At 43.2% G+C, this 23,537-nt stretch overlaps 1 protein-coding gene across 2 annotated transcripts; it reads left to right on the forward strand.

Annotated features, from left to right (window-relative positions):
• The first annotated feature begins 1,504 nt into the window (after positions 1 to 1,504).
• On the forward strand, positions 1,505 to 23,517 carry MAML1 (mastermind like transcriptional coactivator 1). 2 transcript variants are annotated; one of them, XM_068698434.1, is made up of 5 exons: positions 1,505 to 2,278; positions 11,551 to 12,960; positions 15,155 to 15,424; positions 17,848 to 17,962; positions 19,061 to 23,517. In XM_068698434.1, the coding sequence occupies exons 1-5, from the start codon at positions 1,892 to 1,894 to the stop codon at positions 20,050 to 20,052; spliced, it is 3,174 nt and encodes a 1,057-aa protein (XP_068554535.1). In that variant the 5' UTR covers positions 1,505 to 1,891; the 3' UTR covers positions 20,053 to 23,517. The 2 variants fall into 2 exon arrangements, with proteins under 2 accessions (XP_068554535.1, XP_068554534.1); XM_068698433.1 differs by having other exon boundaries at positions 1,506 to 2,278; positions 11,548 to 12,960.
• Positions 23,518 to 23,537: the final 20 nt, after the last annotated feature.

Raw genomic sequence — 23,537 nt, forward strand, 5'->3', positions numbered from 1 at the left:
TTGAACACCTGGTAACTGCTGCTCCTTCCTGCCAAAATAGCTTATACTCTGACATGGAAGATGTCATAGCTTAAGCATTGCTATTAGCTTGTTCTCAGGACTGTATTTTTATCAAGGAGCAGCTGCTATTTATGACTCAGTCCTTTGAGATGAAGTATATGTAAATGGTTTCAATTCAGCTAACATCTTGGGCACAATGTAAATCTATTAATCCAATGTTTTTTATCTTAATATGCAAATTGCCTTAAATTCCTGAACAATTCATGTGCATACATGTTCTTTCCAAGCATCAAAAAGGAACTTAAGATCAGCTATCAGCTTCTAACTAGCACTATATTACGGTGAAATGTAAATCTACATTTGCTTCTGCTAAATCTCCTTAAGAGGTCTCCTGTCTGCATGTTACGGCTTTTTTTTTTTTTTGATACCATAGTGTATGCTTAAATAATCACTACAATAAATTATGACTTTCCAAAATGGATAGACAACTCAAAAGTTACTTCTTATCTTGCCTTCTCACTTGGGTGGCTCAGTTTAACTTCAGAATTGCTTTTAAAGCCTTGAAGGAAAAAAAATTGTCTGTTTATCCTGACTTAAAAAATGCAAGTACAGCTGTGTTCTCCTAGTAGTGTAGCTCTGCCTGGTGGTGATCTGTCAACTAGGATTGAAATTGGTTCAAATATGTGAAGGTACGCTTGGGTTGGGTGTCTGTGAGCAACTTCAGTGAGAGATGCCAATTTAAGGGGGGGTGAAGGAGGGTGAGGTGAGATGCTTCAGCTAAATGGGGGGGGCTGGAAGAGTAGAAAAAACTGAAGTTTGTTTCTTTTCTCCCAGCAGTTGATCAGGCTGCAGGTAACCTGCTGTAGAAGTGTTATTATGTGGGAGCTGTAACTCATAATTAATTCACAATAATTCATCAGGGACTACTGAAAGGTACTGAGGTTGGCTGATTTAGGGCTGGTTCCTGGTACCAGGTGGGGTTAGAGGGAAGTGCTGAGGGCTGCCAGAGCTGCTCCTCGGCCTCTCCCTCCCTGCCTGTCCCTATAGGAGCGGGGCTGGGACTCTCCCTGTGCCTCCTGTCAGAGCTGCGCCTTTCCTGGGCTTATTTATTTGTGGCCGCACTGCGCCTTTCCAACTACTTGCGGCTGCACTGTGCACTTACACACGAAGAGCATGTTTAAAAAAATATATAATAATAAAAAATTGACCCGATTTTGCCTTCCGTTGTCTAATTAATGCCCTCTGGGGGCGGGCAGCCCGCCCCGAGCCCTCACCTCAGGGGCCCCTCAGGAGCCGCCCCGCGGGGCGGGCACCCCGGAGCCCCGCCCACCTGTCAATCACTCCACAAACCCCCGCCCCCTTCCCTCGGCCCCTCCCCTCTCCCTGCCTTTTAAACCCCCAGCCGGCCGCTCTCCCCCCACCCCTTCCCTCCCCTCTTCCTATTGGCCGCTCGCCCTGTCCATCACTCCGCGGGGCCGCGTGACGTCCCCCCGCCACCCAGGAAGCCCCGCCTCCTGCTCCTCCGCTCGGCTCTGGAGGGGGAAAAAAACAATTTCAAGATGGCGGCGGCGGCGCGGCTAACAATGGGGGCTCGGGGCTCGCCGCCCGCCCGCGCCTGAGAGCGGCGCCCGCCGGGCAGCGCCGGGCCGGGAGCGGAGGGAGCCGAGCGAGCTCCGGCCGGAGGAGCAGCGGGGGCAGGGCTGAGGGAGAAGGGAGCGAGCGGAGCGGCTGCGGGGCAGAAGGAGGAAGTGGGGCGGGGGGGGGGGGAGCCGGAGGGGCGCCGAGGAAGAGGAGGAGGAGGAGGAGAGGGGGGAGGAAGGGCGGCTGAGGGGCAGCCCCGCTATGGCGAGGAGCCGCTGAGCGGCGGCCGCTCTCCTCCCCCTCCCGGCCCATGGTGCTGCCGCCCTGCCCCATGGCGGAGTTCGTGGTGCCGCGGCACAGCGCGGTGATGGAGCGGCTCCGGCGCCGCATCGAGCTCTGCCGGCGGCACCACAGCGCCTGCGAGTCCCGCTACCAGGCCGTGTCCCCGGAGCGCCTGGAGCTGGAGCGCCAGCAGACCTTCGCCCTGCACCAGCGCTGCCTGCAGGCCAAGGCCAAGCGGGCCGGCAAGCACCGGCAGCCGCCCCCGGCCCCGCCGCCGCCCGCTCCCCCCCCGCCGCCGCCGCCTCAGCCGCCTCCTCCCGCCGCGGGGGGCAGCGCCGACAGGAGCGGGGCCAACGGGCTGGACGCTGAGGGGGCGAGCGGGGAGCAGCACGGCCGCAGCAGCACGCTGATCGCGGTAAGGGGACCTTAGGGGATCGGGGGGGACCGGGGAGGACCGGGGGGTGGGTGCCCGGCCGGCAGCGAGCCCCCCTCTGGGAGCTGCCGGTGGCTGTGGTGCCGCTTGATTCCCTGCTGGAAGGGTGCTCAAAGGTGCTGCTGGGGGGAAAAGAGGGTGAAGGGATCGTCCGCCGGTCCCTACAGCCGGTGGTTGTGGTCCTTCCTGGGGCTGCGCGGCTCGGTGAGGTGTATGGTGAGGGGTTTCACCCAAAATGGCCCTGCGGAGTCTGTCAGGGGTGCCTTGGTGCTGTGGAGGCTTTGGGGGGTGTTTTTTGTCGGCTTGTGTCTTCGTATGATCTGTCAGGGTTGAATCCAGTCGTTCGTTAAGGGTACTTGATACAGGCACGCTTATTACCATGGATAAACTAAAAAATAAAGAGTTTTGCTGCATCTTGGAAGGAGCTCCAGTTGAAGTCGGAAGGCAGCTGCTTATTTGCTGCTCGCTGCAGTGGGTGTGAACGCGATGGGAATCCCACTCCACCCAGCAAAAAACTGGCTTAGCTCAAAATCTGAATGTTTCTCTGGCCTCTCTAGCATTTCTGGTTGTCGGGACATATTCATGCAGCCACGTTTGTATATCAAGATAGCTGTTGCTTAACTTATTCTGAACCCTTCAAACGTCCTGCTGTGCGCTAATGTGTCGGTAATGTAGGTTAGTGGGATAACCTCGTAAAGGGTGCCTGTCATAATACCTGTCTTTCTCCAAAAAAATATTTCTAAACGGTGGCCTTCGTGAAAATGATCCGGTGCTGTCTTGGGTGCCTTTAAAAAGCGATGCTGGGTTAACCAAATGTGTTTTCAAGTTAATGTATACGTTAAACCCAATTTTTAAGGTGGTCTGTGTGTTTCTTCAGATTAGAGGAAGAGGAGGACACGATTTTCTGCTGCCTTGGACCTCATTTAGCTGCAGTTTTTAAAACAGAATTGCAGCAGAGCTTACCGTGTCCTCGGGTATGAGTGTACGTGGTGTGAAGCAGTGAAACATGGTACATGGCTCTAATGTACCCAGCGCTAGGCAGCGTGCATGCAGCTTGTAGGGTTTGCGACGTGAACTGCAAATGTTGCTGAGCTGAGTTGTTGTTCTTCCTAATACACACGTGTGAATCTTGGACGTACAGGCTTTTCTGAAGATCATAGCACTTGTGGTAGTTAGGGCACTTCAGGTGGCTGTTAGAGAAGTCTTTGAGGACGAGAGGAAACCTTCATACACATTCCTGACAGTGATCCTGTAAAACTTTACGGGTAGCTGTTGTTCAGTAGGCTCAGCTTGAATGTAAGCTTGTGTCAGCATACAAATGACTCAAACTCATATTTTGTTTTGAAAGACCTGATGGGATTTCTGTTTATTTCCTGTCTGGGCTCTAAGGCTTTTTCATGTGGGGCTCTATCCAGTAATGGTGCGTCGCTGCACGTTTTCGTTGCACACTCTGCAGAGCTCTTTAGCATGTCAAATCCTGTTGCTTAAACTGCCATCACTCTGCTTCTTCGTATTGATCCTCTAAAAGAAAGATGTCTTTGATTCATTGGTGTTGTTCCTTTTCAATTGCTTTGGATGTGGATTTGATCTAATTAGCATCCATTATGATGAGGACTCTCAACAGCAGTGTGGTTTTGAAATACACTGCACATCTGGGGAAGCCCTTCTTGTTCAGGAAGCTGCTGCCAGTGGCCAATTTACACAACAGAAGAGGGTTTTAGTGTATGAATGACTCTTCCTCGTGCTGGCCTGCTGTTTCCTTCCTAGGATACATGACTGTAAGCTTAATTGCAGCTGCTGATTCATCATCTCGTTACTAGGGTATAAAGTTGGTTTGCTTAGTAATTCAAGCTTTGGAAAACAAAACAAAACAACAAGGAAAACAACAAGACACCTCTGCTGTAGTTGTGTTCCTTTGGTGTAAAAGGTACATCTCTAACTCAGTACTTGACCTCTAGCTGTGCCTGTTGCCTGTAACCTGTCGCTGTTACCAAGACCATGTACTCTGTATGGGAAGGACATGGGTATGGTTTAAAATATTCAATAAATTTTGGATTAGCACCGAAATTATGTTGTTTTAAAATCTCCTGGACCCATCCCTTTCAAAAGAATGCTATTAGATGAGTGAAACGTGCGTTATAACAGCTATCGCTGCTCTTGGGGTCTGGTTTTCTATGGAGCCACATATGAATTTTCTCTTGGAGACTGGTACTCTGCATTCAAAACGTTTATTTTGATCCTTGAAAGGAAGGAAGTGTAAAGGGTATGTGATCTAGCACCCGAGAGCTTGGAGCAGAAGGACCTGAAGCTGCAGTGCCGCAGGTGTGCCCGGTGCAAGCGCTCCCAGAGGCTCCCCGTGGCAAACCCAGCCAAGTCACGGGGAGCGCGGTGAGCACCACCACTTCCTTTGTAACGTCTTGTGTGGTTTTACACATGGCCCAAATCAGAAAGTAAGTTTGTCCTCCATAAGGTTTTTTTCTGGTTTAGGTCCTGAAACTGGATGGGTCTCAGTTACAAGCAGAAGTAAGGGACGGCTTCATCCTTTTGTTTTCTCACTAAGCAGTGCTAGAATGAGAGTGAACAGAAATTGAAAGAATATGGCATCAATACAAGTCCTGGGTGGTTTGTGCACCACGTAGGCCTGTCCTTCATTTGAGGAAAAAGATGAAAAATGGTAGCTCCCTATTTAAAAAAAAAGCAGAGACAATAATTCAATGGACAATTCAGTACTGAAATTTACTTTATGTTCTGTTGTTGAAGATGATGTTCAAAGTAGGAAATGCTTAGAAGTTGAATAATGTATTGTCTCTTGTATTAATCTTATATTTTTTAGAAACAGAGAAGTTGGAAGGAGAAAGAACTTGCCACCTAGCATGTTTTTTCCTCTTTGTCAGTTTCTGTTTTTGAGAAAGTTCATTTTAATACTGAGTTCTGCCTACTAGAAGGGTTACTTTGTATATCTCTGGTAGGCTATAACAGTGTTATCACTGAGTTGAACATAGAGTGTTTCCTTGATGCGAGAGTAAAGAGAATATTGAGAGTTGGATTTTTATCTCCATCTTTTTTTCTTTTCCATATATTTAATTTATATATATCTTGTCTTTTTATGATGTAGCATTTTGGAAGGAGACCTGCTCAGTGATTCTTTCTGTGTTTTCCCCTGAGCACCTGAGTTGTGTGGATGGTTTGCTTTGCCCAGGACTGCTGCAGATGGTATTTCTGGAACAGGCAGTGAAGTCCAGTCAGTGGCCTGCCTTGGGGTTGTGTTGTGTTAAAGCTGAAGGGTTTGACTGGGAGCCGTCAAAGTTTGTACAGAGAAAATAGCTAAGTGCTAGCCGAAGCAAAGGCACCAAGTAGAAAGTACAGAAAGAAATTTAAGTATAAGGAGAATGAAGAAATGTTTTGTGGTTGAAAGGACCTGAAGTAATAATGTAAAGGGAACAGATTGCCTGGGTTGTACTGACAGGCATTCCACTACCAAAGCCCAGGCCAGCACGCTAACAATTCAGAAGACCTCGTTTTTGTGTAAGCTGTGGTATATGGGTGTTAAATTGTGAAATTATGTTTTACCACAAAAATAGCAAATTATTTCCACATTATTTATACATAACTACAGCACAGTGTAGTCTTGCCACCATTGTTTGGTTTTGCTGACAAGTCTGATAGCTTGTTGCCCAACAACTCAGACAGGTTTTTCTGTCTCCTTTTAATGCTGCGTGAGGTATTGTTGTAGGTTTGAAACATTTCCCCTCTCAGGCTGCTTAGATATGCAGTGATGCTTTCTAAATTGTACGGATCTGGGAGGGACTGATCTGCTGCTGCTGCTGCTGAAGTTCAAGTGAGGTGGAGGATCCGGCGCTGCAGCTGAAGGCACGGCATTTTTTTGATTCAGCAGAACAATTCCTGTAGCAGAAGCTGCCCCTTGTGACTAATGCAGGCTGGGATATTTATAGCCCTGCATATCCACAGCCCTTCTTCACTCCAGCAGGCAGTCACCCAAATACAAAAGACTTCTGGAATTAAAGTAAAAGTCAAAATTAAAATTAGTCCAGCAGTTTGGTTCTGACAACACGCTGGAATGCAGGAACACATTTGGTAATAAAATGCTTTCCTCACAGGGAGAGCACGAATGTGGAAGCTGGGTATAGATGCACAGTAAATGGGGAGTTTTTAGTACAACGTGTGGCCACGGTGTTATTTTTTGCTATTCAATATCCTTACGTTGCAATTCCTGATATTTGCATTGCTCTCCCAGCTGAAGAAGTTGTCATCCTTGTTGCTTCTGTCCTCAGCCAGGCAGGAAAGGAGGATCCAGCTGTGCCTGCACAGGCCCTGCTGTAAGCTCTGGTCCCTGGGAGCTTATCTGTGCTGCGGTGCCACCACTGAAGACAAACTGATGTCTTCTAATTTGATTTCCCCTTCTAGGTGAGAATGCCGGTATCTAGCTGGAAGGCATGTTGCAACTAGACTGTTAGTAGTTTGCAAAGTAACACAGCATTTCTTCTGTGAAAATGGCCAGTATTGTGTCTCTTGCTGATGCGTCATGACAAATCCTTGCAGACATAATTCTAAGACTGAAACTGTAAACTTATTTCAAATAAGATAGAAAAATGTAAAGCTCTGTTGAATCTGATAAGAACAATTTAATATCTGTAACAGATGCTTCAAAAAAATAAACAGGAACGTCATAACCAAGCCTAAAAGGTAGGGCATACAAGCTAGATTTTTAAAGTTTTGTTTCTATCATTTTTACTAGGTATTTTTCAGAATGCATGCAGTTTCTGTAACTATATATAATGTAAATATTTACTGTCTTCAGCATTTTTAGAAAAGTAGTTTTAAGTTGTGGTTAGTCAATTCAAAACTCAACAGTGGGAGATTTCTTGTTTGCAAGGGAACAATGTGAGCTGAACTTTTCTGCTTCCTAACTTCTAATGTATTGAAATGCTGTTGGCTTCAGATGATTATCTAAAAGCATTTTCAGGTACTGTTTGACTCTTGTGTTTTGATTTCTGGGATAATCTTTCTCTTTAAAAAAGTTTGTGTGGTATTAAAAAAAGAAAAAAAAAAAAAGTTAGTGTGTGGCCAGTTTTATGAAGCCTGCTGATGTGCCTGTGCAATGAGACTCCAGTCTGGCTCAGCATCGTTGAGGTAAACGAGACTGGGGATTTAAGGTGGGTGTCAAGTGCAGTTTATCACAGTTATTGATGTGTCCTACCCTGTGCCCTGTGTTTTCTGACGGGAGCCCTGTCGTTTGGGCCCTCCCAGCATCGTGGCCCTGCGGCCTAGTCCTGTGGGGCATGGGTGTACCGGGGGTTGTGGGGCCAGAGAGTGCCTGGGTTGGGCTGGGCACCCCTTTTGTTGTGAGGGCTGGTACCTGGGTTTTATCTCTTTGTGCTGGGCACACGAGGAAGCCACAGTTAGGGCCTGACTGGCTTGTGTTCCCCTGCCGAGTGAATTTATCTGTTCCCCCCTGTGGACTGTCGTGGCTGTGTGACTGAAGTGTGGCTCTAGCTGATGCTGAAGAGAGGCAGCTTGTGGCCAGTGCTGATTTAACCACCCCTGTCCAGTCTTAGGCCAAAGGCACAGGCTGATGCCCATTTCTTCTTTTTTTAATAGTTGCTGTATGGCTTTAAATACTTTGGATAAATGCTTTTGGGGTAATAGTTTTTGGCAAAGTTCAATGGGCTTGGTGCAGAGAGGCTGGAGGTTCGTCTGTTGTTGGGAAGTTGAACCAGCTGAGAAAGTCGGAATACATTTCTGTGTCTGATCTTGTGACGATGGGAATCGGCTTGTGTGTTATAAATAAAGTGGGTTGATGCTCTTAAGGAAACTGGGAACAGCATACCAGAGGGCCACCATGCTTAACAAAACGGTAGCAGACAGAAAATTGCTAAAGGGATTTTCTTTGTGAGTAGCGCGGCACATTTTATTTTTGTCAGTGCTTTTTTTGTTTGTTTTTTTGTTTTGTGTGAGTTTTGGCAGAATGGAACAGGTTTTTCTTGCCTCGAGAACTCTGTTGGGGCAGCTTGATATGTAGATAACTTGCTGTCTGACTCGTATCTCACATGCTCCCTGTTATTTTTCCCCCCCAAAAAATGGCAGTAATTATACAGAGACAGACAAACGGGAAGAACTGAATTTAACATTTCTCCTGCTGTTAGGAAATCAAGAGCCGAGGTGGTGCATAAGAAAGGTATTTCGCAAGAGGAGGTTACGTTATTGGCAGAGCAGCTGTATGAATGCGGTTGGTGTGAGAATTTCAGGTTGTGCTATTCAGAAAGTTGAACGTGAATACATAGAAGGTGTCGGGATGAGACATCTTCCTAATGAGACAGGAGAAGGAACCTGTAACTTTTGGCTCCTGCAACCTTTTGTAGCACGATCCTTTCTTGAGGGAAGAAAGAAGGTGGAAAATGGAGCACTGTTAGGTTAATTTCAGCTGGTTAGCTGCTGTGATGCTGGTAGGGTAACTGCATTAGCACAAACCTCAGCAGAGACTTACTGCTTAATAGTTTCTAAAATTCAGAAATTAAATGTCCTGGTTACGAACTGGGCTCAGTCTTTTCTGATACAAATAAAAGATACACAAATTTTCTTCTTTCTTTTCTGCTGGTTGTTGTGTACAGGTAGGATATCTTTCAATTAATCTTACATTGAGATGAGGTGAAGCAAGGCTGGAAAGCAGTCACCCCCAAATTTTACCTCATTAATTCCTTTGAAGTTATATTTCTTTAATCTTTTTTTTTTTTTTTTTTTTTGACAAAGGAGTATAGTTCGAGGTGAAAGGGCTTTGTTTAGAGCAACTAGCACCAAGAAATTGCAAATTGGGTATCTTAGTGCTATGATGAGCAATGAAACCCATGCAGATATGATAATCTTCAGTTTTCTGAGGGAAAGAGCCTGTGATGGATATTAGGGGTCTGTATCTTTACCTAGACTACAATAAGTTTAGCTTAGCACTCTGGATGATTTAGTCTTGCGTATATTGCAAGTGGTGTAGCGCAACACCAAAGCAAAGACTTCAGCACAAATTAACACGGAGAATATTTGTCCAGCGACCCAGGTGAGTTTTGCAGCCCGTGGCTGTGTGCAGCCACAGCTGTAACGCTACGTCCTGGTTGCCTGGGGTTGGCTGCATGAGTTACGGTTCCAGTGGTTGCTCCAAGGGCCGTAAGTCCCACGTTAACACAGAAATTCGCTTCAACTACACGAATACATTCAGTGTACAATACTAAATTATTATTTGTATGCCATTTTTCAGGGAGTGTTTTTTCCTTAGTGATTTAGAATTACGGAGGACTCATTCCCAATCTCTGATTGACTCATATGACCTTGGGCAAGTTACTCATCCACCTTGAGCTTCAGTTTTCCCTGTTGGAGTGTAAAGTAAACAACAGGAAACTTGCTGAAAGCCAAATACTGCAATGGAGCTGAAGCTTTCTTGCTTTCTGTTGCTTGTTTCACCTTTTTATGAAAAAGTAAATTTCCTTTATTCGTTCATTACTTGAAAAAATTGTTCTAGGTCTGCTACTTGAATGTTGAAATGAAGAGAATTTAAGATCCAGCCTCCTGTCCAAACGGGTACCTCCTCTAAGTAGGTCTTCTGCCAATCTCACTACTCTGCTGCGATTTCCATGAAATAGCCAAAAGATCATGGTCTCCAGGAAGTTGCAGTCCGTTCCTCTTAGAAAAATGAGGTTTTGCCACTACCTAGGCAAGCATTAAACAGTGTTTGTTTCCAGAAATCAGCTAACTCTGGACTGCTTAAATAAATAAATAAAATTAAAACACTATGATCCAGTCCTATCCTTAAATCAAAGCATGTTGTTGCCCAGGCAAGTGCTGTAAAATTCTTCTGATAATTTATGCTGGCTCTACGTACAACCCTTTGCTTTGGTGCAGGGATTTTGAGGTTTCCCCTGTTTGTTCTTGGATGAGACAGTTTTCCCCAGGGGTTAGTGGACCGTGTTATGGAGACTGCGTATTAAAATAAGCGTACTTGTCTTGAGGTTTGTTTAATGAGCTTCTTTTCTGCCATCTGAGAGAACTATTGTTCGGCGAACCGCACTTCAGACGATTGGCTTTTTGTGGGGATTCTCCTCATGTGTCCTGCTGGGATGTACAAAGGCATCTTTTACAGGTCAGGGGAGCTGACGGGAGCTTTCCCTCTCTGCAGGCTGAGGCTTTCCCTCTGAGCAATGTCTCTGCCCTGCAGGTTTGTCTGTGTTGGTGTAGCGATTCCAGTGCAAGCAAAGCCCAGGTTTCTTACAAGATGTACCTGAGGGAAGTAAAAATTCCCAGTCATCTTTGATGTGTGCGTGAATTCTGTTCTCAGATATTTTGGGGGTCACTGGGAAGAACATTGGAAAGAAAGCTGCCAGAGAAGAGAAGTTGAACAAAAGGTCCCAAGCTCTGCTAGCAGAGCTGAGGTGCTGTTGCTGTACTCTCTGGTTGCTTCTAGGTGGCACTGCAAGAAAAAGAATACGCGTGTTCACCGGCTGGGAGCCAAGCAGCTGTAGAGCTGGTTGCTGTTCATGGTCATGGTGCACAGGGTAGCAGGGGGCAGATTCTCTAGGAGAAAAGAGGAGAGGAATGAATTTACTCTGCTACAACAGAATCGACCCAACTCCTCCTAATCGCTTCTTACCTAAGCGTGAAACAGTGGTCGCTTAGTGACAAACTGGACTTGCCTAATGCCAAAAGTGTGACTGTGTACGAAATTTTTATACATATCTGTCCTCCAAAAACTATGATTGCAAGAGAAATGGTCCTACCTTTGTCTAAATATTTAAATGAGAGACTGGTTTATTAAGAGGTCTTGCAGGGAAGTGACACTGTGTGTACACAGACTAGACAAATACAGGTTGTTATGCTCATCTAAAATTTGAGTCTTCCTGTTCTGCAGTGATTTTGAATTTGAACAGGAAAGTTCATAATATGTTCCAATTCAATGCTATTTCTCAACTTTTTGTCGTTGGCAGTATTTGGCAGCTCTTGTCTTTGAAGGAAGAGACTGTTTGATTCAGCATTTACTTTTGAAGGTTTACCCTAGTAGATTTTTACATCTCATATGACGATTTGTAAAGGAAATCTTATCAAAGCAAAGGTTTAAACTTTTTTTTCACCTTAAATGTTTTATTCATTTTTTTCCATAGTCAGACCAAGACAAAGCTCTTGGTCTGGTAAGAAATAATCTATGAGACCTGAAGCTACAAACCTAAAACCTTCCTTTTTTTTTTTTTCTTTAGCAGCTCCATGAGACTGTGAAAAGAAAGCTCGATAGTGCTTCTTCCCCTCAGAACGGAGACCAGCAGAACGGCTATGGCGATGTATTTTCTGTGTCCAAGAAATTGCGTCGTGATGACGGTCTTGGTGGAGCAAGTGGTTCTTCCAACGGAATGCCCCCTGTGTCTCCACTCCATCATCTTGACAAGAAATCTGGCAGCGGAGATACCTTGCAACTTAATGGGAAACATCCGATGGGGCTCGATGGCATTAGCAAGAAGTGTCTTCCAGATTCCAGCCTGCAAATGAATGGAGGTGGTGATGCTGACGACTCATTTCCTCCGAGCTTGAACAAAGAGCTGAAGCAGGAGCCCGTAGATGACCTTCCGTGTATGATTGCTGGAGCAGGGGGTTCTATATCTCAGAACAACTTGATGCCTGATCTTAATCTTAACGAGCAAGAGTGGAAGGAGCTTATTGAGGAGCTTAACAGGTCAGTGCCCGATGAAGACATGAAGGATCTCTTTAATGAAGACTTTGAAGAGAAAAAAGATGCAGATTCTTCAAATTCAGCCGCACAGACTCCCTTGCCGCAAGATATTAACATAAAGACAGAATTTTCCCCAGCACCCTTTGACCAGGAACAGATGGGGTCTCCCCAGGTTAGGTCTACTTCTTCAGGTTCAGCGTTTATTGGTGCTGCTTCTGTGCCTGTAAGTGCTGCTTCTCCAGCAGTTGGTAGCTCTCAGGCTATGTTTCAGCCTTCTAGTCAGTCGATGACTGACAATCCTAATCAGCCCATGATGCAGGCATCAAACCACTCTCAGAATGTCCAGAGACCTCTCCCCAATGTGTTGTTACCTGGGAAGGGTGCAGGAAGTGCCAAAGAAATGTCCTCCGCTCATCAGCTCCAGCAGATTGCTGCCAAGCAGAAGAGAGACCAGATGTTGCAGAACCAACAACAGGCTTCACAAGTCCACCAGACAAATCAGATGTCTACCTGGCAGCAGTCTGGGCCTTCTCATAGTCCGTTGGCTGTTCCATATACCATGGAAAATCCCACCAGCCCGTCAGTGTACCAGCCAGACTTCAACAATCAGAAGCTCATGATGCCGAGTATGGGAAATAAAAGCTCGCCGAGAGCTGGGGGCAATTACCACGTGAACATATTGGGTCACCAGCAAAACAGCATGAACCAGAACCCCGTGAATAGTCAAGGCTCGATGCTAGACTATGGGAACACCAAACCTCTTTCACATTACAAAGCAGAATGTGAGCAGGGGGTTACGGTGCCTGGTCAGAACAAGACTCCCATGTTGGCGTACATACAGCAGCGCCAGCAGCAACCGCTGGCTCACGTGAGTGACGACCAAAATGGAATGATTCTGTTGAAGCAGAAATCTGGAAACATTGCCTACCGGCTACCACACAGTCAGGTAAATGTTCTGATTTTTGTTACTTTTGTTTAGCAGCAGACTTAATGGTTTTGCAAGATGCAGTTGGATAGGTAAGACCTAGAGTAAGGGTACAAGTTATTTGGTGGTGTTTCAAAACAGTTGCTGCATGTTTTTAAAGAAGAAAATGATAATACGCAGTATGCTGAGGCAGGAATCAAGATCTGTGTTTTCTACTCAGGATGGTTTTAATATGCAATTCTAGGTCATGTTGTTAATGTGTGGCTTCCAGCCTAATATACTTCGTGGGCAACAAATTATGTCACACTTCACAGAAGGTTCTACTTACAAAGATAAATGGATGCTTTGTAAATTTTGCCTGAAATAACTCATGAAACTGCAGTGTTAAACTGTGTTCTCAAAGAAGCTTTGCTTTCTTTACCTTCTTTTTAGTCCCTGACTTCTGTCAGAGTTGGCTTACTATAAACAGATACGCCTTCGGTTGCTGCTTTTTTGAAGAGAGATGGGGGTGGAGTCTGCATTCCTGGTTTCTTGGGTGTTCCTTGGGGTTTTTAAATCTGAGAATTTGTTATTGGTTAAGTCTCTGGGAATTGGGGAAGCATGGGATAGGAGAGAAATGTATCTTTAGGAAGAATGGTAATATTTGTCTGCCTGAAGCAATGCGCTTCAGGCTTTTCTGTAAAGGAGGAATCCAGGGTGCACTTCTTTGCCTTATGAGATGTAAGAAGTTTGCAATAAAGGGATAATATAAATGCAATAAAAGGATAACAATATATAGCTGATGTTACAGGTTACAGGCTTGCTGGAGGACTTGTTGAGAAACAGGCTTTTGTTACAAGAATTCAAGCTACTTTTGCAAAAGCTGATGGAGCTCCAACTCTAGTAGCATGCTTCTTCAGTACAGCAAAACAAGAAACATGGGACAGAGAGATCTCATTAATCTGTGGTAAAGACCACGCTGATGTAAAAATAAAAATGTGAGATCAATAATACATGCTTCATAAGGCACAAATTTAATCTCTAAAAGCTAGCTGAAGTAACGATCTAATGATATTTTTGATGGAGGAAGAAGGGAAAGGGCAGAGATCATTGTTGTATCTCTCTTGCTGAAAAACTTGAAGATGACCTTTCATCTATGCTGTCACACTGGTGTTGAAATAACAGAAATTCTGGTGTGTGCTTCTGGAGAATTTCTCAAAAGCTTGCATATAGAAAACTTAGCACAGTGTTACCTATATTTGGCTTGTGATTTTTTTTACAGAACTGCAGCATGTGAGAGCCAACAGCCTGGACCATTAGCTGAATTCTGACTGTGAAAGTAATATCTGTTTGCATAATGAGAAAATTAATTTAAAAAAAAAAAAAAAAGAGGATTATCTGTAGTAGTATTTTTTTCCTGTGTAATGTGGTGGTTGGATTGTTGAAAAAAATGTTAGGACTCTTCATTTTTGATCAGTGATATCTTTATTCACCTGTGAATACTAAACTGATACTTTAAAAAAAAAACAAAACAACAAAACTTTAGGAAGACTTTAGGAAGAAAGGGATAAACTTGCTGAATTAAATGTTGACAGAAGAGGCAGGATATAAATAAATGTTTTGTGTGATGAAAATTCAAAACAGTGTTTGAAAAGCTGCAACCACGTTAACCAAAGTTCAGGTTGATGCATTTAAGTGCTGTTTGTAACTGGCGCCGTTCCTCTGGCTGAGCAGCAGCACGCAGAGCCACGTTCACCCATCTGAGCTGGAATTTGGAAAGTGCCTTAAGTGAGGCTGAAGTTAAAGCCTCTGTTCCTGAATCTTGTGGAGCTTCTGGCCTGAACTCCAAACTCTCACTTCTGTGTCTGGCTGTCTTTAATTAGCTGAATTGAATACTGTGTCACACTTTGCTTTTTCCATTAAAAGCTTCACGAGTGAAGAAGCTATTGCATAAAGATGAGAAGATAAAAGAAACTGTTCTATCTTTTATTAAACAGTGTAAATGCACAAGTAAGCAATAAGTGTCAATTTCTGTTTTTCTGAGGTGTTATAATTCCCCTTTCTGTGTAGAATTCATTTATAAATTCTCTTTCCCTTGTCCTTCACAAAGATAATGTAAATTGTGGACATCAGTTTGAAAGCATCTTTCCTTGTCTGTGTGACTACACACTGTTTCAAAATTCTGGAGGCTGACCTCCTTCTGTAACTCATATCATTTTTATTTAATATTCTGCAGGATCAAAACCCATCTCCTAATGTTCCTCGTGTCCCCGTTTCTGTCCCTGGCCCTGGTGTTGGTGCCCAGGCTCCCAATGTCACCATGGCTGGCAACCACAGCAACACACCTTATCTCAGCAATCAGCAGCAAGCAGCAGTGATGAAGCAACAGCACCAAATGCTGATGGACCAGCAAAAGCAGAGGGAGCAGCAACAAAAGCACTTGCTCATAGAGCAACAGAAGCAGCAGTTCCTAATGGAGCAGAGACAACATCTTCTAGCTGAGCAGGTAAGAGGGGCCAGCCATCATCTTTGTGCTTCTTTAAGATCTTGCAGAAATGCTCTCACCTTACAAAACAGGGGATGTAAACTAGAAGATGCTTTGGTATCACAAATGGAATTGCTCTTTTTTTTTTTTAATATATAAAATTAACTGCAAAATATAGCATTTGATTGCTGACTGACTTAGTTTTTCTTTATAAAGGCACAGTTGTGAACAAAAAGAATAAAATAGAATTTAATAGTGTTGAAATGCAAGGTAATACCTACAGAAACAGAAGATAACATAGCAGTGATGGTGTAATTCTTTGTGAAAGAAGAAAGGCAAGCGAAATCAGAGCAAAATAATAAAAGGTTGGGATACCTGTGATGTTTTGCAGAGCTTTAAAAATGGAAACAGTGAGCAAGGTGCTCTGTAAGCTGGTTGTGTTCTGCCTTTCTTCTCCATGAGTGCAACAACAGTTCATGTTTCAAATTTTAAACCATCTTTCATTTGTTTGTTTGAGGAAAATAATTAGACGTTTGCATCCAACTGCATCTTATCCTGCCAAAAGAATTTAACTCTGCTATCCATCAGACTGTGCAGAAAGCTGCTCTAGTCTCTCTCAGGAAAACAGGCTCCTTGTGTGAACCTTCCAAAGCTTTAAACCTTTTGCAAGTCTTTCAGTTGGGAATCATCCCAAAGGGCCTTATTCCTGTCATCTGTGCTTTTCTGCATTTTTGAAAAGCCCATTCAGGAGTGTTCCAAGCATTGGCACTGTACAAACAGAGAAATCATTAGCGTCTGGTATGGAGGGAAGGGGAAAAGGTTTGGATGCTGCATTTGCCATATTTCTGTGCTGCCCAGACATTAGATCTTGTTAGCATTTTGTTTTGATAATTCTTCAGATACAGATGGTGCTGGATGTAGTTTTACAGAAAGGTTTCTGAACTGGTCAATTTCTGTTTTGCAGGAGAATGGTAGTTTCAGGTAACTTCCCTACCACTTGAAAGCTTTCTTTGTGTTTGGTATTCTGCATCTTTTTCTTTTTTCTTTTTTTTTTTTTTTTTTTTTTTTTTTTGCTGAGCTAGGCTTTTGCAGCTCTTGGTTTCTCTTAGAGCTGTGGCATCTCTCCCTGCCTTCTGTGGTCAGCATCTTTCAGGTTTGACTGGTCCTGCAAGCAGCAGGTCCTTTCTGTCAAACAGCCTGCCCTCCTCATTCCTCTGCATGTCTCAACAGCTTCGTAGTTATAGACACTTCAAAACAATGGTAGTGATGTGTATCTGCCTCTCTGCTACACTGCACTAGTTTCTTCTCTCTCTCTCTCTTTTCTTTTTTTTTTCTTTTTTTCTTTTTATTTTTTATTGCTTGTGTCTTTGCCCCAGAACTCTTGGAAGGGAATTTCTGTCCCTTTCTATGCCTCGTGCAAACTTTTAGATAAGTGGTAGTTGTGGATTGTATTGTTTCCCAGTTCTCTCAAAATTTCAGTCTGGTTGAAGATACCTGTGGAAGATGAGCCAGAAATGCTCCCCCGGTTGTGTTTTATATTGTAAAAGCAGCCTGTTGGCTGTTTACACTAAGATCTCCAGGTGTACTGTTAGTGCATGTACTTACACACACCCTCTCCCTTTCCCCCGTGGCTTTAAATTGCCTTTATTCCCCAAATATTCCTAATAGAAATTCACTTATTTTTCTAATGCATTTATCATAACGTAGGTACAGGCTGGATGCTTTTTTAAACGGCAAGACGGTTTTGAATCATTAGTAGGGTTTCTTACAATGAACAAGTGAATTGTTGAGAAAATGGTTTCGAACAGTTGTTACAAAACTTGTTTAGTTCCTGTTGTAAACTTAGTCCTATGGTTTTCCATAAGCTTTGAAGAAAACCCGTGGTATATAATAATTTGGGTTTGTATATGGGTTTGGTTTTGAAAACTAGGCCTGGAAAACATTTACATGTTTTTACTTTTCAGTGTAATGCTGACATTCATGACTTCTCTTTTAGCTATCTCTTTGCAATTAAAAAAAATCATCTGGGGTCAAAGAGTTAAAAAAAAAAAAAAAAAAGTGTGAATTTTTTATTCTTGCTTGCTTTTCCTCTCTTTGTACCTCTTAGTGTCTTTAGAATATTGCTTAAAATGTCTGAATGTATTACTCGTTAAAAAAATAACTGGAAGTCAGGAATGTTATTCTAAAGGCTTCAGACATGTATTGCAGTAACTCCTCTAATGAGTTGTCCTCTTGGCTCTGAGTTCCTAGCCTTGTCGCTCATCAGATTAAACTGAGTGCTTGAACCTTAAGAACAAAGGTCTGAAAGAACTTTAGGCTGCAGAAGCCCCTATAATTACCAGCTTCATGTAAAAGTATGATTATCTCGGATTTTTATCTGAGATAGTCACCCTTGGAAAAAGCTTGACCTGCTTCCCAACTGTCTTGCACTGAACCTTTCCTAGGAGAAACAGCGGCAGCAGCAAGAGCAGCAGCTGCAGCGGCACCTGACTCGACCACCTCCCCAGTATCAGGATCAGCCACAGAATCCGTACCAGCAGCAGGTTGGACAGTTCACAGGTAAGCAAACATGGTGTTGGTAAAGTGGCAAACAAAATACCAGGAACAAAAATGTTTTTTCTCCTGCCACTTTTGTACATTAATACATCTGTTAGGAGCAGAGTATGTGCTTCTATAAATGAACATTTTTTTTTTCCTTGTTGCGATGATTGTAACTGTTTCCTGCATTTTAAATCTTGGTATGTGTATCTCTTTGCTGTACCATTCCAGTAAGACCTGCTTGCCCCACAACACCAGTTAATTATTAATTCAATGTAGAGCCAATGTTACTCACCTATCTCAAAAAAAAAAAAAAAAGCCTGCAGCTTTTTGGTTTGGAAGTAGAGAAGGTTTTAGTTAGGGTGAGTTTCCCTTGGTTAACTAAGAAATGTGGGGAGGGGATGTATTATAGGAATTGCACTTCACAGTGCTTTTCTATTCTTTTTTGTTTTAAGTAGGGGGCTGTTTCTTCTACAGGGAAAAGTGTTTTCTCGTGTGTTTTTTTTTTTTTAACTGAACTTAGAAGAAGAAAGGATTCTGAGAAGACTTATTTTTGCAAATCCTTTTGGTTATTGGCATTGCATATTAATAAAGTAAATGTTTCACCGTGGAAATTAGAAACCAAAAAATTCTGAAAGTTATAGAAAATACGTTTCTGGAACTATAAAAGCACAGGACTGGAAATCCTACAGTTGTAGGATAAGAGACTCATTGTGTATGCACAGAATAACTAACAATGCATGTGTGCAGTAAGTGATTTTTTAGCAGACTAGCAAATTGTGCGTGTACTTAAAAGTATGTGTATACTTCTGTTCACAATGGAGTAACTACGGTCTTGTCTTTAAAGCCTAATTTTTAATTTTTAAGTTCATGACTCTGAACTCTTAGAAGTGGCATTTAGACTTTTTAGGACGTTGGCATATCTGTGTTTGAGATCAAGGTAGAAGTGCTAACAACCCTCTTTACTTAATTACAGTACTGCTGTCTGTGTGACGGTTGCATAATTTGCTTTATACAAATGCAGCTACACCTTGTTTCTTGATTATAGTGTCTACACACCTAGGTCGTCTCTGGTTGAACCGAAGTAGTTAACGTACAAAATATTTCTTTGTGTTTCAGGGTCATCTTCAGCCATGCCTGGGGTCAGTAATTTAGGACAGTCCAGCTCCAGTAGTCCACGGATGTTCCCTCAGCCCCAGAACATGATTCAGATGGGACCTGGGCACAGTTCTGTTCCTCCGCTCCAGTCGGGCTCCAGCCAGCAGGATCGGGGGGTGACTCAGTATACCAATATGCAAAACATTCAGCGAGGGGGATTGTACAACTTGGCGTCGGGTATGACCCAGATGGTTCCCCAGCATGCAAATCAAAGTGCCAATGGACAGCCACCGATGCAGAGACAGGGCAGCTTGGGCCAGGGTGCTGCTGTTCCTGCTGGCTACGGGCAGAACACCTTAGCGAACTCAAGTATTTCTCAACAGCACAATAAAGGCGCACTGAATCCAACCTTATCTAAGCCACAGATGGCAAGAGTACCGGGTGCTATGGGGGCTCAAAACCCATCTTGGCAACACCAAGGTATCCCTAATATTAATAACCAGACGCAAGGAAACAGTGGCTTAGGACCGTTTACTGCCAGCTCCTCTTTCCACATGCAGCAAACTCATCTAAAGATGGCCAACCAACAGTTTGCTCAAGGAATGCCTCAGGTAAGCCTCAGCACCAGCAGACCAATGACCTCTATGAACGCTGCCGTCTCTGGGCAGATGCTGTCATCGTCTTTAGGCTCGCAGCAGCGGACAAACGCACCTACGCAACAGCAGGTACCCTCACAGCAAGTCTTGCCTGGCATGAACCAGACTGTTCCGGATCTGAATGCGTTCAACCAGAATCCAAATCAGCAAATGCCCAACAGAGGTAACATGCACTGTAGTCAAGGGTACCCGGTGAGGACAACCAGTCAGGAGCTGCCTTTTGCGTACAGCAACCAGTCGGGCAATAATGGACTTCAGAACTTAACTGGTGACACAGATCTGATAGACTCTTTGCTGAAAAACAGGACTTCAGAGGAGTGGATGAATGATTTGGATGAGTTGTTGGGAACTCATTAAAAATGGGCTGGGGTGGGGGTTCTACTTTGTTGTTTTTTTTTTTAATTATTTCATGAAACATAAAACAACACTTGGACCAAAAAACCTGTGGCATTGAGGAGAGTTGCAGGCATTAGAGGTAAATGGTTGGTAAAGGGACTGGAGCTGCTTCTCAATGAGTGTTGATAAACGGTGAAGGCGCACCAAGCAGGTCTGCAGGAGCAGTGCGCTTTATCCTGGTGTCTTTAAGGAGTCGCACGTCTGAACAGGTCAAACAAAATTGTGCGTGTCCTAGCCAGCCTTTCAGAAATCTCACTTGCAGTGTTCTAAAAATTAAAATTTTGAATTATTTAAGGATAATGTTCCACAGAAATAGTGCAGAAAGAAAGCAAGTAGTTGCAAAAATTGTTGTTTAGGGCTTAGTTTCCTACAGCTATTACTTGCAATCATTATTGTTCATAGCTTGACGTGCTATTAGAGTACTGTCATCAAACGTCTGACTTTTTATTTGAGAAGAGGCTGTATGCACCTGAGTATGCTTGCAAGATGTTTTGAATTGTTTTTTTTTCCATCGCTGAAGCATGTGCCTGTACTCTCAATAAGCAAGTGATATTTCACGGTAAATATTTCTAGATGCTGGTGATAGATGAAAGAAAGTGTTAAAACCTGGCCAGTTAGTCTAGGTAGTCTTCTTAATAGATTGTAGTCTTTTAAGCTGCAGTTTGCACTCTGTTGTAGAGAGGCACAGTTCTTGGCTTATACCTTGCTGTGTTTAAAGGGGGAATTTCTTATGGGAGAACTTTTAAACTATAGTAGTTTTAACATGAATTGTAAAGCCATTTACTTTGCACCTGTTTCTTCATAACTTATTTCCAAAGGTAGTTGTATTTAAATGAAGGCTTTGCTTCATGACAGCTCATCTAGTTTTCTTTGTTGTAAAAAGCAAAACTAACTTTTGAGATCAGTTCATTCCCCAAAGTTAGCAGTGACACAATGAGCACAAGACTTTGTCACTTCAGGGTAAAATGAGGAAAAAAGAATTTGGCTGAGAGGTGAGAAGTCCTTATCAGCAATAATAGCACAGGCAGCCTGGGAGAATACTTGTATCAGGGTTGCTCCGATATCGAAGTCTCCCCCTTTAAATACTTTTTTTAATACTGGGTTATGAGTTTGATAATCCTTCTATAGACAGGTGGGTTTATTCCTTTAATATCCCTTGAAGCAGATGCTGGTTCCTCAGCTCAGCCCAAGGAGACCTCATCCACAGTGGGGTCAGTCTCAGAAAGGACAAACACCACAATGGGAGCAGGAAGTGTTCCAAAGTCCTTACTTTCTACCAAAAAAAAAAAAAAAAAGAATCCCTTATCCACCAACAAACCACCTTGCCTTAACCTTTACTTTAAAATGAAAATAAAGTTGAAAGCTTTTGTTTTAAATGCACAAATACCTCTTCCCTTTCTAAATCCACTTTTTTTTTTTTTTCTTTGAGAACTCCTTTAAACTTTCTAACCAAACCCAGCATTGTGTTTTAAAAGCATTTTCCTTCAATGGACCGGCTTCTTTGGGTGTTTTCTGCACTGCAGAGATGTGAGAGGGTTTTTTTCCAGAGTGGGTGATGGAGAAGTGAAGGATAACATTGAATTCAAGGAAGGAAAATATTTTTACTGTATCTGCAGCTTCTTTATCAGACAATTTGCACTTTTAAAAACTGCTTTTTAACACTAATACTTTAACCCTTTCCAAATATGCATGGAACATGGTTTGTCCAGCACACTTATCTAGTGTGGATGAATTGCGCTCTGTTAAACAGATTTGATCTCGTGTCATGTTGAACTGTCGGTGAACAATGTGCACTGATCAGTGGATCCCACCGTTGAATAGAGGATAAAACTTCCCTGAAGCAGGCTTAATCCCTGGTAGAACTTTTAACTAAGATTGTCTTTGGATGGGAAGACAAAAGTGTTAGCGACTTTGGTTGTTGACGCTTCGGATATTTTTTAGAATAAGTAGTTGAGATGCAAATAACTGATGCTAACTTTTCTTATACTGGCAATCAAAGCAAAGAGCTGGTGAGTTTGGTTTGCTGTCAAACCAAACGCTGGTCCAAGGTAAGTGTCGTTAGAGTATCGGTAAATTAGCAATGGCAGGGGAAGAAGTGTTTGCTGTATTTTTTTTTTTTTTTAAGGGTTAACTTTGCACCAGTGTGCCTTCCCTTCCTGTTGGGGGTGCTTGGGACCTCATAATTTCAAGTGACATCCTTCAGTGTCACTGCTTCCACCCTCTTCTCCCTCTCCCTTCCCCCTTCGGTGACCCCCCCCCCACAAACACTTGAGAGAAATAACAGGGTAGGAGGATTCAGCTCTTCTTTCTTCCCTGTTTAGAGTGTGGTGAAATCTGCTACATTCTCCAGTAGGTTTTGCACACAGACTTTGTTCTGAATAAGTCAAAATACAATCCATCCAGTTTTAATTTCTTAATCAGAGGAAGAGAACATCTGCTGTTTGCGTTGTTACTACCAAAAAGGCAATCCAGCTTAATGTCCAGGACGATGCAGATGTACTTTTTCCTCCACTGTTTCTGGAAGCTAAGGTGGATATTGCCCCATTTGCCAGAGGGTTTGTTCAGGAAGGCGTCAAGTTTTGTGACAGGGCCTTTTCACGGTACTGTTGAACTAAAATTAAGTGTGATTGTAGGCAAACTGGCTTACAATGCCCATTGGCCTTCGTATGTGAACTGGATCCAAACAGCATTTGACCTGGTAGAAGAAAACAGCCCTTGCTTCTGGTTTTGGTCCCTGTGCACGTAATGCGGTCAGACTGTTAAAAATCTGGTGTCACTGTAACAATACTGAAACAGTTCAATGGAAATGAGAACACGGTTTGGATGAAAGAGGTGCATGGGCAGGGCTGGGCTTTGCCCTTACGCCCTTTAACATGTAGCTGTCTAAATATGCACTTGGGCTTTCCATTTGCTGCAGCTTCAGAGCAATAAAATGTAGCTCCCCTGAACTGTACCTCGCCAGCCGCCCATGGCTTTATTTATAAACTGCGGTTCTGGTTGGGTAGGAAAGGTGAGAGTGTCACTGTGCAACATCCACTGCCTTCCAAAAACCACAATTCAATTGAAAAGGGTGCTCAAAATTTTGTTATACACATTTCCTTTGTGTAAATAAATGTTTACAATTTTATATTAAAGATTTGAATAAGAGTTAGATCTTCTGACTGTATATTTTTTACTTTTTATAGATTTTAAAACTATAATTCTTTATATATGTGTTTGGGGGGTATTATGGTAAGTTTTATGCTTGTAAATGGAGAACAGTTGAATTTGATGCTAACCTTTATGAATTTTTGTCATTGAAATGTATAAAGAGTCCATTAATCCCCTTATTCTTTTACTACAATTACTGGTGCACACCAAAAAAAGAAATCCTTCACTTCTGTTTTATCATTATAAAATAAATATTTTGCTAGTGTATTAAACATACATGGTGTGACTTTATACGT

This window comes from Anas acuta, chromosome 14 (genome assembly GCF_963932015.1).
Source record: "Anas acuta chromosome 14, bAnaAcu1.1, whole genome shotgun sequence".
Taxonomy (NCBI): Eukaryota; Metazoa; Chordata; class Aves; order Anseriformes; family Anatidae; genus Anas; species Anas acuta.

Bases quoted from the DNA above. Each gene is read 5' to 3' on its own strand.
- MAML1 (XM_068698433.1), top strand. From the start codon at position 1,892: ATGGTGCTGCCGCCCTGCCCCATGGCGGAGTTCGTGGTGCCGCGGCAC. The intron at 12,961-15,154 runs GTAAATGTTCTG...AATATTCTGCAG, and splicing joins ACCGGCTACCACACAGTCAG to GATCAAAACCCATCTCCTAA. The intron at 15,425-17,847 runs GTAAGAGGGGCC...AACCTTTCCTAG, and splicing joins AACATCTTCTAGCTGAGCAG to GAGAAACAGCGGCAGCAGCA.